The sequence below is a fragment of the Eucalyptus grandis genome, chromosome 10, assembly GCF_016545825.1.
Source record: "Eucalyptus grandis isolate ANBG69807.140 chromosome 10, ASM1654582v1, whole genome shotgun sequence".
NCBI lineage: Eukaryota > Viridiplantae > Streptophyta > Magnoliopsida > Myrtales > Myrtaceae > Eucalyptus > Eucalyptus grandis.
Window position 1 is genome coordinate 37245659 of NC_052621.1, and position 17996 is coordinate 37263654.

The window sequence follows — 17996 nt, forward strand, 5'->3', positions numbered from 1 at the left end:
CTTACGCTTTAGGCTTGGTCCGAGCCCTCTATATTTCCATGACTACAGTGCCATTCAGCAGCAAAATTTCCAATGCTATAGCAGCTCTCCTCTCACAGTCAGGTCTTCTCATTTGTATCATCAAATCAATGCACCATGGGTCTCAGTCTGTTCATTGCCACATCCAAAAGAAGCTAAGCACTCAGAGCAGTGCAAGGATCAGAAACTGGGCAGACAAAGCTTTTCAAATCTGCACTAAGATCTTAAATATCGTTCATGCATTTGTCAAACACAACACCGACTGGCCCATTCAAAATCAAACTTTGCTTGAAAAGCTCAATGCAATTCCTAATTTTTCAACAATAATGTTTTGGCAGTAAGTAGTGGCAAGGGTCCCCTCAGTCTTGTGATCAGCTTACTAAATGCTGCAAAATCTATCTGGGACCCACCACGTCTGTAGCAGCAAAAGTCCTGATTGATTACCTCATCATCGTCCATAATTGCAGCGTAGGACTTGTATTTTCCCTCACAAATTTGCGCATACTATTCATTTTTATCTTAATGTGTGTGGGGTGATGCTGATCTTATCATGATAATGATGATGAGTCACACTTCAATTAGTGCTCGATGCTGTTTTTGACAAGCAAACTACTTGCCGGCCTCTCCTGGTTGCTATCATTGGAAGTTGCCGTATCCAATGAGCTCAATCATGGTAAGGGCGAACATCAATCCCCATTTTGACTAGCCCTTGAATTTCGGAACTACACAGTACCCCATATCTGCAAGACTCCCTTGAAAGATTGCAGAAACCCTCCAGTCCAAGTCTCGTGCTACGTGGATAAGAGAAACCACTTTTCAAATTCACTCCCCTTAATTCTCTTTCAAAATAGGTGCGCGGTTCATGAGTTTGTTTACACATATGCCTTTGTTGACTCTGACAAGGTAAATGAATGAGTTCATGCGAATAGTCCATGAGGCCATTTTCATTGCTGGAAAGAAAGCCAACCCATCGAAGTAGTTTGACCCTAGTTCCCATTATGCTCGGCCATCTCTTCTGATACTTTGGCTACAGGTGAAACTCGAGTTCCCAGCTTCAGATCAAAGATCCATCAAGCTAGCTTGAACTTCTCTCTAAGTTGTCCAATCTTCTTTAATCACATGCAGATGAATACTCTCTCTTCTATCGTCATATCCATGCATGGAGGTGAGGGACAAAGGATTGTCCCTCCATGTTTTTCCTCTTTAGATATTCGAGCGAGGGCATGATTTGGATTTGCTTAGACACGGTCCTAGCTCTCTCCATAAGACAGACGTTCTAATCTGACCATCTTAGAATATAGTATTTCTGTTGGAGCGCGGTTGAACTGCCTGAGACTCCAAAGAGATTCCAAAAGCCTGTCAACGTACACGCCCAAACAAAGCTTCCGCGTCTTGGACGACGGCGTGCTTAAATTACCTGGCGTTCTTCTTCTTCTTCTTCTTCTTCTTCTTTTCCTTTGTTCCATGTTTAATTTTATTGCCAAGGTCACTTAATATAGTAGGTAAAATTCGACCTAGGAAATATGCACTTCGCTTCATAAATTAGCTAAGACAAGACCCAAAATTTAGTGAGCATAGCAAATGACTAAGCATAATTATTAAATATTTGTCATAATTATTCTTTCCTTGAAACATGTAACCCTAGTTGAATCCCACTTATGGGGGAAACTTAATTTTTTTTTAGCGGTTAATGGATTTGATGAAGCTCTGCTGAGTATTGTCATAACTATCGTTAAAATTAAGTCTTAAAACATAAAATAACAAAAAAAAAAAAGTAACAAAAAGTAATGTTGACTAAGTTAGCCATGCGATGACTTTTTCCACTCGGAATACAGCACCAAAACTTCCTATTTCATCATCTCATCGTGTATAAATGCAGGCGCACAAAAGTCCAACTTTGCAACAACTAGCCCGCAGAAAAGAGGAGAAAAGGCAAAACAAGGAGAAAAAACGTCTCCTTCCTCCTCATCATCTCAGCAACGTTCACACAGAAAGAGAGAGAGAGAGAGAGAGAGAGAAAATTGATCATGGAGCAGATGGGTTTGAAGAGATCTGAGGTATCGTTCAGGAGACAAGGATCGTCGGGGCTTGTTTGGGACGACAGGTTCTTGTCAGGCGAGCTGAACAAGATCGTGAAGCAACACGAGCAAGAACAGCAGGAGCAGGACAGGGACAACAAGGACGCGACCCGGCCTCCAAGAATCAACGTGACTCCAGCGCTGGATAGAAGCCAATCCAACGGCGGCGGCGGCGGAGGCGGAGGAGGACGAGGCTACCGCACCTCCACGGGGAGGGTGTCGCCGGCGGTGGAGCCGCCGTCCCCGAGGGTCTCCGCCTGCGGGTTCTGCAGCGCTTTCAGGAAGCCGCCTCCTGCTCACCACAAGGCCAGGAAGCACGCCAACAAGCCCGGCAAGCGTAAGGCCAGATGAATCTTCCTCATCCTCTTTCTTTAGGACTTTGAACTGTGAATTCTAGGAGGTGTTCGAGATCTCATGCTGCTTGATCTTGTCACGAGTGAGGTTGAGGATTTTCGAAAGAACGATTGGAGATTGAAGGTGCTTTTCTTTTCTTTTCTTTTCTTTTCTCTGGTTGTGTATATTGGTCCGGTTGCTCCTTATACAGTGCTATTTCAACGTTCAATTGTTTTCTGCTTGCTTAGATTTTGCCACATACGATTTTCTGCATAAATTCGCCCGTCAAGAAAAGCAAAATATTAATGTAGGATACGCATAATCTTTGTAAAAACTGCATGCCAAATCTTGATGATTCGAAATCTTCCGTCGACCACAAACCCTAACCCAAGAATTTTCAGGGGTGTAGCTTATCTCGTGAATAATCTCTCCTTGATAGTTTCTTTCCTTAATTTTTCATTTCTTTTGTTCGTCGAATCCTCGCATGCAATCCTCCTAGAAATTTCTTCCTCACGAGAGGATTCTTTATTTGATCAACCGCGTGATATATTAACCAAAAAAAAAAAATCTTGGTAAGCCAATATTCAAATTTAACTTTCTTTTTTTTTAAATTATCGATCGACATGAACATGGCGTATCTTCCTAGGGCTCACCGACGAGATTGTGGTGGACCATGTTTCCCGCAAAGCCGAGTTGACGAAGGTGGGGGCACATGACGACAATCCTCTAACAAATCCCCCGTCACTATCTGGTCCGAAAACGATCCATGCAATCACCCACCCCACCGGCCGCACCTATTTTTCTTATTTTCTACAGTTCCTAAATTAGATAATAATAATAAATAAATAAAAAAAGAGTTCGATCAACATAGAGATGGTGCCCAAGCTTAGCATGGTCCCTAGATCGACAGACTAATTTATGCCGGTTTAGCAATCCCATCGACAATTATCAGCACACTGAAAAATGAGGATAAAAGTCTTATCAAGTCTTAAACATACCGTCCTACGGTATCGAATTTGTCTTGCAACTTTTCAAATTTTGTAAATTTAGTCCTGAACCTTTTGATAATTTATTATTATAATTTTTTCGGCTATTTTTATAGGAAATCGGTGACGTGGATGCCATGTCAGTGATTTTGGTCAAAAGAATTATATTGATAAATTGTCAAAAGATTTAAAATTAAATTGATAAAATTTAAAAAAAAATTAAGACTGAATTGATAATCGTAGAATAAGTCTTAAGACTTTTCAGATAAATTTCCTTTCACATAGAAAATGGCTCAGTCACAAGCTCTCGGCATCACGAGAGAGAGTTCGATAAGATGCCTTCGTTTGTCTTTGCTCTCGTTTTATGTTCCATAATTAATCTACATCGTCCGCTTAATCATCCAATAATTATGCTCTAATCATTATTTGTCAGTGTCGGGACATTGTATTGGACCGCCTTCGTGATCATTGACTCTTTGCCAGTACCACTTAATCACGGACTCTCGTTTGGGGTTTTGAAAGGTAATCATGCAATTAGGATCGTGCACTCTTTTCCACAAGCAAGATTTTTTTGTCTATAAACTAATGGGTTTAATCATAACTCAATAAGTGGACTAAGCCCTACTTCAAACAAAACGCAATGAGCAAATAAAGACACTGAAAAAGTTGTCCAAAAAAATCTAAATGGTAAAATAGCTAATTCGGTTCTAATTTAATTTTAAAACTTTTGACAATTTTTCAATTTAATTTTTCGGTCGATTTTGGCATGGCCTCATTGACTGTAACAGCCCAATTAGCGCTAGCCATATATAGTACATAACCATCGCTAATATAAATAATTTATACAATTTTATATTTAAAAAAATCCTTTTGTTTTCTTTCTTTTTATTTCATTTTCTTTTTTATTATTTCCAGTTCACTTTCCCTAAAAGAGCCGATGGGCAAGCATCACTAGCAAGTAGCAACTCAGCACTTGCTAGGATCTTGGCAAAGGTCATAGTCTCGACAATCAACGCCGGCTCTTTTTGTTGGGAAGTGAATGGGGAATAATAAGAAAAAAAGAAGAAAGAATCAGAAAATTTAAAAAGAAAAAATTACAAAATTGTCCACGTCAACCATCGATTATATCACATGGATGGTCAACTATTTCTAATCAAAATTGCTTGAGGGCTCTCTATTAAATAAATTATTTAAAAGATTTAGGATTAAATTGATAACATTAAAAAAAATTATGATCAAACTGGCCTTTAAACTAACAAGGTTTATTTTTCTAACAACTTCAACACATTGCATAATCTCTGCCCTATATTAGCAATATATGTGTGTTTACTATCTATCATTGGAGAAAACAAATTGATCTCTAATCGCGCGTTAATAATTTAACAGGCGCATTAAGCATTACTTTTAGGGGCGACCGTCAATTCCCAAAATTTCCATCGCAAAATGTCAAGCAAAATGCTCGGTGGACCACCTTAAATTTTTAAGAAACATGGTTTTGTCCAACGTGAGACGTACTAATCCACATGTGAAAATTCTTTCTTTTCACTGCTAAATTGCCGACGATGAATTCGCGAATGTGCCGCAAATAAGTCGCTGAATTATTGAGGGAAAACAGAGAAAGCAATCAAAAGGAGCAGAACATCGTGGTTCCGGACAGGATCCATCTCAAAAGAAAGGCAGATCCCATGAAGAAGATCAGATAACGAGAACATTTCGAGCACGTTCATTTAATTCGACACGACAATCCAATGTGGAGCGGGCCCCACCTTGGGATGGTTGTAAAGGTCGAGGGGGACATATCTCTATTTTTTCTTATTTTCGGGGTAATTTCCCGGGAACACATCTCTATTTTTCTTTTTCTTTTTTTTGGGGTAATATCCCAGGCAATTAATATTCCTGATTTCGATGCCCATGATCCTACCCAAATACCGAGATGGAGGTCGCCAGCGTGTCTCGATTTCGGGACACAATGCCCGCAGGCTCTCCGCGCGATGCAGAGCAGCCGCCGCGAACGAGCACGATCCCTAGCAATCCATGTCGGTCTAGTGTCGAATCTTGCACTCGACCATCAGGCGTGCGTGGCATCCGATTATGGGATCATGGGTTGCATCCATTGTATAATTTTAATGCGGAAAAACTTCCCATTTCATCATAATTTTTTCCAATTCTATCAAATTAATTTTAAATTAATTCCCGTTTGAAGTTACAAACACAAAACGAACTGGAATGCCACATTTGTAATTCCTGATAAAGATTAGTTAGAAATATTACAATGAAATTTCGTACATAAGTTTAGGATCAAATTAATAAATTAAAAAGTTCATAATTAAATTAGCACATGTACCATATATTTAAAATTGAGTTGAGGTAATTTTATCTTTTTTAATAAAGATTTTATTCGTTTTAAATTTATTTACTATAGTCCTCGTAGAATTAGTAAATACGACAGTTTCCACGATAGGCATTTATAGATCTGTTAGAGTAAAAATAGGAATTGATTTTCCGAATTTTCCTAGACATGGCAGAAGCATTCGCGAATAAAAAAGAAGGGAAAGAAGAAAGAAACAAGACATGGATACGCTCGCAGAAGCAAATCCACTCTGCCCGGTGTCCCTCAGTGCTGGACACTGTTCGATTCGATGGACCGCCACTAGAAATTAGAAATAAGGAAAAAAAGAGACGGAAATTTAATAACTAAAATTGGGGGGGGAGCTAAAGTGACATATCCTGCTGGCACCAACCTCGGCGCGCCCTCGCGACACGTGTACCTCCGTGTGGGCCCCGCCGGTGAGCTAAACGAAACGATAGGAAGGACCAAGGCATGGTTCGATATGAGGACAGGAATAGGAGTAGAGGGGGCACGTAGGCTAGGGGAGGCGGCGAAATTGCGCGTGGCCGACGTCGGCGGCAGCCATGTTGGACCACCGTTTGGAGCCGTAAATTGACCGTTAATCGAGCCGCCTCCACGTTTGACCACTTTTTTGGGTGGTTTCGCTCCGAACCGGCGCTCGTTGTCGATCAGGGTTCGAGCGCCGAACGCGGTAGCGAGATGCCACGCGTTTGATTGGGCTGATCTCGCAACTCGATGTGTCGCCATTGAATCTATGTAGTTAGTTAAGACGAGATCGATATCATTTCAGGATAGAACTTAAAAAATGAGAATCAGAACATATCCGATTCCAAATTTTGATATACTCAGAATAAATTTTGGGTTTTAAAAACTAAGAAACGAGAATCAAACCGGTAAATACATATCCAGTTCCAAGTTTTGAGATACTCAAAATAAATTTCGAGTTTCAAAAACTAAAAAACTTGTTTTGATGGTAGATTCCAAATTTGAAGTTGAGGAAATCTATAACCTAAAATTCGAAACAGATATCTGTGTGCGTGTGTTTATATATATATATATATATATATATATATATATATATATATATATATATGTTTTTCGCACGATCTTACAATATTCTATGATATTCGATGATAAATATATAATCTGAAATTATTAATTTCAGCTTTTATTTTATAACTAAGATTTTTACTTTGTTAATATTCTAAATTTTTTTATGCGTTTAAATATAAATTAAAGTCGTGTGCCTAAATATAAATTATAATTAGTAAATTATAATAGTAAGCAGTGATAATTAAATATGATGATTTACTTTAATCATTCAATCAATAATATAAATACAACCTAAGTAGATTCTGAATCAAATCTTGGAAATTGTGATATAATATGTTCCGGATTCCAAGGCATGTAGGGTAAATTTTAAATTCCATGTGGAACCTGTTTGAAACGCGAAACTGCTCACACCTAAAGATACCAGATCCGTGTAAGCAGCGGGCTGGCAAGAAACGGCTGCCGCCGCCGCCGCCGCGCCGTGTAACCTAAGGGAAATGGGCTGTAAAGTTTTGGGCGTGGGTGCTGAGACTCTAGAAGCCCATAAGGCCTTTACTCTTTAAGTCTTTCCGAGGACCAAGGAAGCCCACCAGCATCGGGCTTTTCGATCGGTTTGAGGCCGAGGTCCACTCCTTCTCGTCCACCGCACGAATCGGAAGGAGAAGATGGGGGGGATTCTTTTGCCACGCGCGGACGCGTAGATAGATTCCCCAAATAGAGAAATGAAAAAGAAGCAGTTGTGATTGGGACGAAAGCACCGACGAGGAGCATCCGTGACGCAAGATGCACAACGTGGGAATCGGTCTTCCTCATCTTTTGATATCGTTTGGCCTTAAAAAGGAGCACTTTTGGGGGTTGGCCATATGACATTTTACCTGAAAATGAGCTTGAAAGTATATCGGAAGCTCACTCATTCTGGTATGGAAGGACCAAATAATTAGGATTGGGAGATCTGAGAGAGTTCATTACATGGAAGTTAATTCTTCGATTTTGCTTAATCAGTGGGACGGTACTAAATGTGAGGATTACTGGCAAAGAAGTTTTGGAAACAATCTTGTTACTAATAAGTTGTTGAGAGCAACTGAAAAAACTAAACTGAGTTTCATTGATTCATTATTTTAGTATTTCGAAAATGCTGAATTTCAGCTTTTTTAAGCCTAATTTTTCTCAGAGCCCATTGGAGATAGTTGTCCAACACTTTTAATAGTTTTCCAAAGGCCTTTGAAAATCGAAAATCGAAAATCTCTTAAAAAACATGAACCAAACACGTCATGACTACCTAAAAATCAACTCTGCCATTGGTGTGGACTCTTTCATCCCTCCAAGTTCTTTTATTCGGATTCCATCCCCGTATGTATAACTTAGACATATTCATACAGACATGTTCAACCAAAAGAATGATCATCATTACCAATGCCTATGTTTCAATTTACGTAAAGATGCGATAAGGAGAAAGAAAAGAAAGATCTTGACAGTGCTAAATTCGCTGGCTAAACTTGCCTCTGGTTAGAAGCAAGAACATGGAAGAAGAAGAAGAAGAAGAAGAAGAACCGACAAAATCCCAAAACAGGGAATACGAGCAACGTTGATAACTACAGGGTGTCCAGGGCTTTACGGAAACTTCGTCACTGTACTTGCGTTTTGGGCAGCGACGGTGAAAGAGGTGCCGACAATGAATGATGTCGATGCCGAAGTTTCGCCCCCTCGCTGTCAAATTTCGAGCGCACATTCGTCCCTTTCGTTCTTTAATTTAGCCATTCACGAACGGCGAGCTGAAACACTTGAATTACGCAGGACAAAAAACAGAGAGAGCCCCTGATTTCGTTTTCTCCGCTTGGATCCGATTATGCCCGACGTGAATTGAGATCTCTCCCTATCTCTCTGTCCTCTCTTTGAAGCCGGCTCATCATGAGACGACGAAGATCACGTTTTTCTCCGGGACCCTTCATTCTGCACGTCGGTGTTCTCTTGTTTGTCTGCTCAAACATCGTTCTTGCCGAGAGATTCGATTCTCTGCCGCGGCTCCCGCGTCCTGGGTCGACCGCGCGCCGGCCCAAGTCCAGGATTGTTCTGTCGGTGGACGATCATGGCGCTAGAGGAGATGGTATTGGTGATGATACCGCGGTAAAGTCCTGAACTTTGTTCGTGTGTTGTCTTTCTTATGAATAAGTTGGGGATCGATGTGTTTCCTTTCTGCCACGGCTTCTGACATCGTCAAGGAGAATGGTGGGTAGTTAGTAGTTGGTTGATTAGCGTAGCAAATTTCGATCTTTTTGAGGTAGTTGAGCGAGCTATGATTTTTTATGATTGTTGCTTCAGCTGCACTTTGTCTGCTTGATTATGATTCCTCAGGATATTAAAATGGGGTAAGTTTTGTCTGGAAAATGGAACTGTTCTTGTTCCGAGGAGAACCGTGTAATTTGTAGATGTTCTTATTTTATTTCCCTGCACGATCTGAAAGATCTGTCGCTGATGAAATCTGTGATCCAGTTGTTTACCTATTATAACTGTTGCTGCAACAGTTTTGCCTTTCTTCCCTTCTCATGTTGACTCCGGTCTGAGTACCCGGCTGCTGCACAATAGCTTGAGATACTACGACTTTTTAAGAACAAGCAATTGATGCAGAAAAGTTAGAATATTATTTCTTCAGAATGAAGTAGGTGCAAGTAAGAACCCGCAGGTAGTAACTGGGAGAGACCCTTTGAATATATTAGCTTCAGTTCACCTATATCTTTTATAATGATGATCTCATGCTTTCTTTATTTCTTTCTTTCTTTCTTTCTTTTTTTTGTTGATCGAATTGTAATGATGATCTCATGCTTTCAGGCTGTTGGAAATGTATGGAAGTTAGCTTGCTCTCTTTCTGCCCCAGCAAGAATTCTTCTGTCAGCTCAAAAGACTTACTTATTTCGCTCAATTGATTTTGCTGGACCTTGTCGATCGAAGATCACCATAGAGGTACTATAAAAAATGGATTTCTGTAATAAATCGAAACGTTACCCTGATTATGCTCTTCATGTGAGCCAATGAGTATGTATTTCAGTATATGAAGAAATGAAACTTATGATAGATTGCAGGCAGCGTTGTTGCTCCCAAAGATCCCGAAGCATGGGAAGGATTAAATCCCCATAGATGGATATATTTTCATGGAGTGAAGCACCTTACTGTGGAAGGAGGGGGCGAAATCAATGGAATGGGGCAGGAATGGTGGCGTTGGTCTTGCAAGACAAACGCGACTAATGTAAAAGTTTTATGCAGATCTCTCATCTTTCTTGAGTTTCTCAAATCATGCATCCATCTAAGCTTCTTGTTACTTCTTATGCAGCCATGTCATCCTGCTCCAACGGTTAGTGATGGTTTATCTGGGATGCTATGCAGTCAGCAGCAACGTTTGCTTTACTCAATGTCGCTTTTTCCTTCAATTTTTAAGATTTTAACCTTTATTTTATGATTGTAACGTCAAACATTTCATATCCAGGCTGTCATTTTCCATAGATGCAAGGATTTGATTGTGAGGAACCTCAGGGTGATCAACGGTCAGCAGATGCATGTGGCATTTACCAATTGTCTGCGGGTTAGAGCGTCAAACCTCGGAGTGATAGCCCCTGCTGCGAGCCCTAATACTGATGGAATCCATATAAGTGCTTCCCGTGGTGTTCAGATTGAGGATTGCATTATTCGAACAGGTTTGGCTTTTTTATTCATCATAGCACCGTTCAACCATGAGCGGTTTCATATGTGCAGAGTCCAAATCTATCTCCTGGACTCCAACTGACTACAGAAGATAGAGGATGAGAATTAACAACTTTATACTACTTTGAATTTACTCGATTTTGATTTTCTATCTTGTTTCCTTCTTTTGCTAGTATCTTTAAGCAAGTTTGACTTGGAGCTTCCTCCCGTCTGATTCATCAACAATTAATATCGCCCGAATGAATATGTCTGATTCTCACAAATATCTAAATTATTTCTAAAACATAATGAAAACCTTATCCAGGTGATGACTGCATCTCTATAGTCAGCAATTCTTCCCGGATCACAGTAAGAGACATTATTTGTGGGCCAGGACATGGTATTAGGTAAGAATTTCTCCCTTCAGTTAACTGGAATTTAAGGAATATGAGGAGTAATACTGACGATCCTCCACTATTTCAGCATTGGGAGCTTGGGGAAATCGAAATCTTGGGCAGAAGTTCATGATGTACTTGTTAATGGAGCGCTTGTGTCCAACACTGATAATGGTTTAAGGATTAAAACGTGGCAGGTGAACTTCTCTTTCATGTATCATGGCATACGAGGTTTCTTTTCCAAAACCTCCTTTCAGTTGACAATCCCTCATGCAGAGTGACTTCCATTTTTCTGAATCGTCATCCCACACTTTCTTTTCTCTCAGGGAGGTGGTGGCTCTGTCACTAATGTAATTTTCCAGAATGTGTGGATGGAAAATGTATCACATCCTATAATCATAGATCAGTATTACTGCGATTCTTTTGAGCCTTGTCCCAATCAGGTAATTCACCATTCTACTGGCTTAAATGGCTGTAAGTACCTTGATCTTTGCTACGTAGGATGTAGTCCCATGCAAACTATAGCTAGGATATCCTGTCTTTCTTGACTAAGAGTCTATTGTGGATCAATCAGAAGTATATGGATGGAGTGGTTCTTGAATTCCACCTGTTTTCTAGAGAAGCATGCAATTTCATGGACAGATATCCTATCGACTAATGGAATTGTACCGTTTTCATACATTTAAGCCTCCAAAATAGTGGCATCACGCAGAATGAGCTATTTCACGCAGCCTGCCAGAAATTAGATCAAGAATTTCTGCGCCCTCCGCAGTTGGACAAAGAATGCTTACCTTTAATTTTGGAATACAGGACTATCTTTCATATGCCTGCCTGACCTAGATCTAGCACAATTAAAAGGACTTCCTTTGTGATGAGTCTTAAATTCAGATACCTGTCTGCATGTTCTATTCGTAGTTGCTGCTTCAACTTTTTACAATGCAAACCTCATCATGGTTCATGCGTTTACAGTTCCTTTCTTCTTGATTAATCTGTCGTTATTTCCCTTCATCTGCAACTTAAAAACACTGTTGAAACACCCATTACGTAATCAATGCAGACATCAGCAGTTCAAGTGGGGAATATATCATTCATGGGGATCAAGGGGACATCAGCTACCGAGAAAGCTATGATATTTGCCTGCAGTGATGATGCTCCATGTGAAGGGCTATATTTAGAAGACATACATCTTGTTTCACACACTGGTGGTACTACAAGATCCTCCTGTTGGCAAGCACATGGCTCTGTCTCCGGTCGAGTATATCCTCCTCCTTGCTTGTCATTCGAAGACAGAGACAGCTTCATTAAACAGAAAACTCAGTCTGGCTCTGAAAATTTTCATTCCTTCTAAAAGAAGAGTCGTGATGTTTTTCCTTCCTTTTGCATTGGGGGTTGCATATTGCCGTTGCATCTCCAAGGCAAGGTTCAAAGGACTCTGCATTCTTTTCTGGCTGTAATTAGAAGCCAGTGAGGAAATAAAAGCAGGATCTTCCATTGGCTAACCAGGGACGGACGTTGATCATGTGCACACCTTCCCACTTTTTAGGTTGCTCTTTGACATGAGATTGAATGGAAGAGATTTCATTAGTTAAGCAGTCACGCTAATACTTCATGTTGCTGTAATTCGATCTTCATGCTGTGTTTAATTCAGGAATAGAAGAGAAAATGTAAGCAAAATGATCAGCTTTGCATGATTATTTGTTCTGCAGCAGCTTATGACATGTGAATAGTAACTTCTCTGCCAAGCAAATAAATTGGGTTTGCTCCATTTGTTTTCCATGGCTTTTGCGATTTCCATCAAAACAGCGCCCTTCATTATTTTTCCTGGTTAAATTGCTCTCTCGCTGAACACGGGAAACTTCAAGGTTAAGAGAGAACTCTCATGTGTACCTTGACAAAATGCATTGTTCTTACCATGATCATGATCCCATGCTTTGATATAATTAGTTTATGTGAAGAAAGTCATTAAATTCTAAGGCTCTATTTGTTTGATAGAAAAATATTTTTATTATTGACAACAATTTATGTCTAAACATTTTTGTGAACGATGAAGATATTTTTCAGTTAGTCATTTTAATGTTCGTGATTGTGAGGAAAATGTTTAACAAATCCATTCATTATTTGCGATAAAAATGCACCTAAATGGAAAAAAGCTTCGTTACTTGTTGACTCATGCAGTAATTTTGCCACATAAAACCTCTCTCAAAGGGAAAGCCATCATACACTGAAAAGTTACATAGATTAAGCCCATGGTTCTGAACCTCCAACATGATCAACCATGAAGAGAACAGCATGAGAGATAAAGATTCTGTACAGGTCCCATCTTATTTAGGTAAAAAATGCTGGACAGTCTTTTTTACATTACAAATTAAAAAACGTGGACAAGCAAGGGGGGAATGAACTGGACACAAAACTCAGAATGCCATCTTTCATTACTGATCAAATTGAGTTGTCATTCTGAGACAAACCGGTGATACAACAACAAAAAAGAAGAAGAAAGGACAAAACTCAATTACTGCTGGACCACCTGCTTGATCTGCTGCTGCTGCTGCTGCTGCAACATCTGGAGGTTAACACGAGAGCATGACCGCGCCATCTCACCAGCCAGAGGGATCACGGGTAGGCTATCACAGTTGCAGATCTCAATCATGAACCCATCTGGGTCGTGGAAGAAGAGCTGTTCCACTTGGATCCCACCTTCCTCTACGGCTGCCCGCACATAATCCATCCCCATCTCCTTCAGCTTCTTCTCCACGGCCTCCATGCTCTCGCACTGTACAGCACATTTTAATGTTTTTCAGTGATCAAATGCTGTCAAAAAGTTCGACATTTCCTCTGTTTTTTTTTTTCATCCCCAGTAAAAGTTACGTTTCCAGACTGTTTCTTCAATGCAATATGCACAGGGTGATATCTATTTATCAGCAGCAACGTAATTTTTTCTGATCAATATGGATATTTGTATTCAACAGACTATTTCCTAGAAATCGATTTTTTCATCAACATTAAATGGAACATTAACATAGTGAGAGAAGACTGACAAATGACAATTTGACTCCAATATCAGGTGCTCCTTTGGAAACTTGAGAGCAAATTATATTTGACTATGTTACCGAATGCACATTAATTTGATATGAAGCAGAAATCTCCCAAATGAACTTCTTGCACATAATTGAAGGAACTTTTTTTCAATTTAAGAAAGATATACCTGAAAGGAAATATGATTATCCTTGGGGTTGATCTCACTTTTCTTGGGCATTTTCTCCGGATCCTCCGATTGCAACAGATGCATTCCAATCCCATGTCCGAAAAGCCTGTAAAAAGAAAAAAAAAGAAGAAAAGCTTATCCAAGAGAGAAGATTCATTTTTACTCAGAGCAAAGACAACGACAGATCAACACTGCATTGTTCTTTAGTTTTTTTCAATGAGTCTCTCATCGTTTCGGGAGAAATCGAATTACCATGCACCGTCAAAGTCGAACGATCCGGGCCTCCTGATGGGAACGAAACCAAGAACGTTCTGATAAAAGTTCATGGACTCCTCGAGCGATCGACACACGAGCGAAATGTGGTTCAGAGACGTGAGATGCAAAGGGTTCTGCAAGCTGCTTTCCTTCATCTCTATCTCTTTTTTCAAGAAAATGGCAAACCCAAGATCAAGAAAGAGGCCTGCACCGGATACTTAAGAAACTCTAGGAACTTTCAGTCAAACCCAAGAAAAGCCAGATGTTTCTGTGGTTCAAAGGATAAAGAAAAGAGAGAAAGATGCAGGATTTGTGGTTGTTGCAGATGAGCATGCACCGAGAAAGAGGAGTGCACGGAAGCTTTGTATGGGGTTGGACGAGAGATGAGGAGGGAGGGCTTTGTATATTTATACAAGCGGCCATTGGCATGGCTTGGCATGGCATAGGAATTTCAACATGAGCCACGTGGCGCCACGCGAGGATTTCGGATGACGTTGACACGTCGGTTCCACGGCTGACTCGGATTACCACCGCCGGTGTGATCTGAGAATACATGTGCAAACGACCGGATTGACCAGGTCCCCACCCGTGAAGCAACAGCAGTACGTGTCGCCATCTCTCCCGATAATACAAAACCTTAAAACAAACTTTGTTTGTTGTTGGCTTAACGTAACGAGAAACTGTAGATAAGTACACTTTCGATAAATTTATCCCAAACCTAATTTAGTAAATTTTTGATAATTTTATCCTTGACTAATATGTCTATCATTAATTTACCCTAAATAGAATTAATTGCCTCATCCATAACTTCTCTGATTTGGCCTAATGGTATTCAAAGTACTCTTTTGAGATTTACCATCAATTAGTTTTCATTAAATTGAACTAATACCATAAAAAATACAAATTGGTACACTTATAACATACAAAGGATAAAACCCTAAATCGAGATACCTATCAATTGTCGTATATCATCCAACTCATTAATTTAACAGTTAATTTAACGAAAACTAACGGATGATAAATTTGTTATAAGTATATCAGTTTATAGGACTTAGTGGTCTAAAGTTAGTTTTATGTAAATTTATCACATATGTACTAATTTTGGATTTTTAATTATCAAAAATTTAGTTTGGGATAAAATTATCAGAGACTAATTTGGAGTTTTTTGTAATATTAACTCTACAAACTAGGAGAATCTTTGTTTCTTCTTCTTGTATGGTTTGCAAAGGAGGGGACCATCCTCATATTGGCACCTTCAATAATATGAGCAATCAAATATGATTAAAATAAAAAAATAAAAAAATAAAAAAAAAACGCTTTCCTCTACTATCACCCTATTCTTTCTCTTCGATAACCTGAAACTCATTTTCGATGCATCGATGTTATTTCTTCTATGCTAATGTTGAATCATTGCTACTAATATAGCAAAGAACGTGAATGCTAATTTGTTCTCTACAGACACATCGTTTTGTTGCCTTTCTTTTTCTAGCTAAGTTTTATCCATCATGACGTTTCATCGAACCAAAGATGATGCTATCACGTTCTCTATGTCGATTGAGTTGTACCACAACGCACAAGAGGAGACACCGTGTTCCACCGTGGATATTTCTTTTTTTTCGGTAAGAGGTAATATATATAAGGGCAAATGTACAAAAGATCACAACATCGAAAACATACACTCAAGATGAGAGAACATAATGAGTGGATGGATGCCAAGATGTAAAAGCAACATCACAAGGCAACCGGGATAAGGAAGCCAAGCTAATAAAAGACAAGCACGGCATGGACAAACTGGCAACCAAAACACAAATTCCACAAAGGAGGAAGGAGACCACCACTACAAAAAAAACAACCACCGCAGCTTAGAAGAAAACCCCCGACAAAGGCACGGTAGGGTTAGGGATCCCCAGAGAAAATAATTGGGTAAAGGCTCCAGCTTCTCTGCAACCTTCTGTTCCTAAAATTATCATCAATGTTCCTGAAAGTGATAGCTTTATCTCTAACCACTTTGAACAAGTGGTTCTTCGTAGCCAGAATAGTAAGAGGTTAGTCCCTAAAAAGGATGATTTTCTTATTCCCCAGATAATGTGACATAATGCACTCCAGCGTGGATACTTCTTCCTTCTCCGAGGAACTCAATTTACACAAGTAAAAGACTGCTCTTTGTATGTAAAAAGCACATGACAACCATCTCTGCTGAAGTTGGCCAAGCAAGAGAACATGCTAATTATGTTTGAAGGAGAGCCAGAACCTTCGTGACCTGAATAAAGAGCTTTTCTAGAGGCTTCAAAGTGTTGAATGCGACATTTCCCCTCTTTCATGCGTTGCAAGGCGGAGGTTGCGCTCGCACTCGAACGCTCCACAACATTCGACGCCGAACAAATTCGGGAAAATTCAGAAATTACACTACTTCTGCTCCTATGTCACTGGCGAAAGCTCCATCATGTTTACGTGCCAAGCCTTGTCAACATGCACTAGCCGTGTAAAAGATTGTCGGGATGTAATTTACTAGAGTTTTCGCTTCCATTTTCAGGTCTTGCAAATGCGGAACTGTCACTGCTGACACGAAAGGTGAGAATGATACGTGGCCACGTCTTCTGCTCTTTTGGAGGTCGCCACTTTGTTCTGATAAAGCGCCTTTTCAGTTCTTTATGATTACCGACCCAAAAAAAAGTTGTTTATGATTGAAAGGCCAAGCAGAAGATTCGAGAAATCTAAATACGAACACAGAAAATTCAGGAAAACAACGTTGTTTAGGGCAGATCAGAACTAGGAGCACATCTGCTATGTCGAAATCAAAAAGGCGATCGAAAAATAAAGAAATAGTTAATATATTCAGATCAGACAAAATACCATCTGGGAGCACATCTGCTATGTCGAAATCAAAAGGTCTGGGAAAATTCAGGAAAACAAAGTTATTTAGGGCAGATCAGAACTAGGAGCACATCTGCTATGTCGAAATCAAAAGGTCTGGAAGAATCCTGATAGATGAGTCGAGTTGTTAACTGGGGATGTGTCAACTGGGCTGACGCTATGCAAGCATTTGAATAATATTCACTCAATTCAACGAGCAATTATCAAACTTATCCACCTCACTTGCAGATTCCTTCGCAAGTGCTGCGAGAAAGGGACTTGCTGGTTGAAAATAAAAAGGACTAACAAGGCAACATTCGGTGGAGACAAGTTTCACTTCGAAAAATCAGTCTGTTCTTCTTCCTCAACAACTTTCAACATTGAGTTTCTAATATAAATGTGCTATGTCTCGATCAATCTTAGTCGCTTGTTCATTTAGCAGAAGTTGACTTCTAATGCATATGTCGTAAGCATCTTTGATAATTACTTGGTATGTGTACGGAATGGAGAGACCGTCACATTCAATGGGGATTAGTCGGGTGATAAAAAAGCCCGACATCAATTGAAATATAAAAAAATGGGATTTGAGATGCTTCTTTATCCCTACCTGATCGATAGTAGTCACTATGGTGAGTCTCACATAATCAAACTACTACCAAACATATTAGTTTATCTCAGTTCAAATCAAGCACCAATCTAAGTTGTCTCTTAACAGACCAAAAAGATTATTTTCTCGGCAAGTAGTTGTCACTAGCTCGTCGCCACAGAGCCAAGACCAAATGAATTCGCGATTACAATGAAACA

The 17996-nt window shown here is 39.8% G+C and overlaps 3 protein-coding genes across 4 annotated transcripts; 2 read left to right on the top strand and 1 right to left on the bottom strand.

Annotated features, from left to right (window-relative positions):
• The first annotated feature begins 2045 nt into the window (after positions 1-2045).
• Positions 2046-2447, top strand: LOC104423168 (uncharacterized protein At1g15400). Its single transcript, XM_010035639.3, has one exon. The coding sequence runs from the start codon at positions 2046-2048 to the stop codon at positions 2445-2447; it is 402 nt and encodes a 133-aa protein (XP_010033941.2).
• Positions 2448-8221: 5774 nt separating this feature from the next.
• LOC104423169 (probable polygalacturonase At1g80170) lies at positions 8222-12656 on the top strand. 2 transcript variants are annotated; one of them, XM_010035642.3, is made up of 10 exons: positions 8222-8478; positions 8610-8939; positions 9642-9773; positions 9886-10056; positions 10141-10161; positions 10294-10501; positions 10813-10894; positions 10971-11079; positions 11209-11325; positions 11940-12656. In XM_010035642.3, exons 2-10 carry the CDS (start codon positions 8724-8726, stop codon positions 12228-12230), a joined length of 1347 nt encoding a protein of 448 aa, XP_010033944.2. In that variant the 5' UTR covers positions 8222-8478; positions 8610-8723; the 3' UTR covers positions 12231-12656. The 2 variants fall into 2 exon arrangements, with proteins under 2 accessions (XP_010033944.2, XP_010033943.2); XM_010035641.3 differs by having other exon boundaries at positions 8222-8939.
• Positions 12657-13172: 516 nt separating this feature from the next.
• Positions 13173-14630, bottom strand: LOC104423170 (hypothetical protein). Its single transcript, XM_010035646.2, has 3 exons — positions 14337-14630; positions 14085-14190; positions 13173-13652 (listed from the first exon to the last, which is right to left on the bottom strand). The coding sequence occupies exons 1-3, from the start codon at positions 14492-14494 to the stop codon at positions 13392-13394; spliced, it is 525 nt and encodes a 174-aa protein (XP_010033948.1). The 5' UTR covers positions 14495-14630; the 3' UTR covers positions 13173-13391.
• Between the last annotated feature and the right edge of the window lie 3366 nt (positions 14631-17996).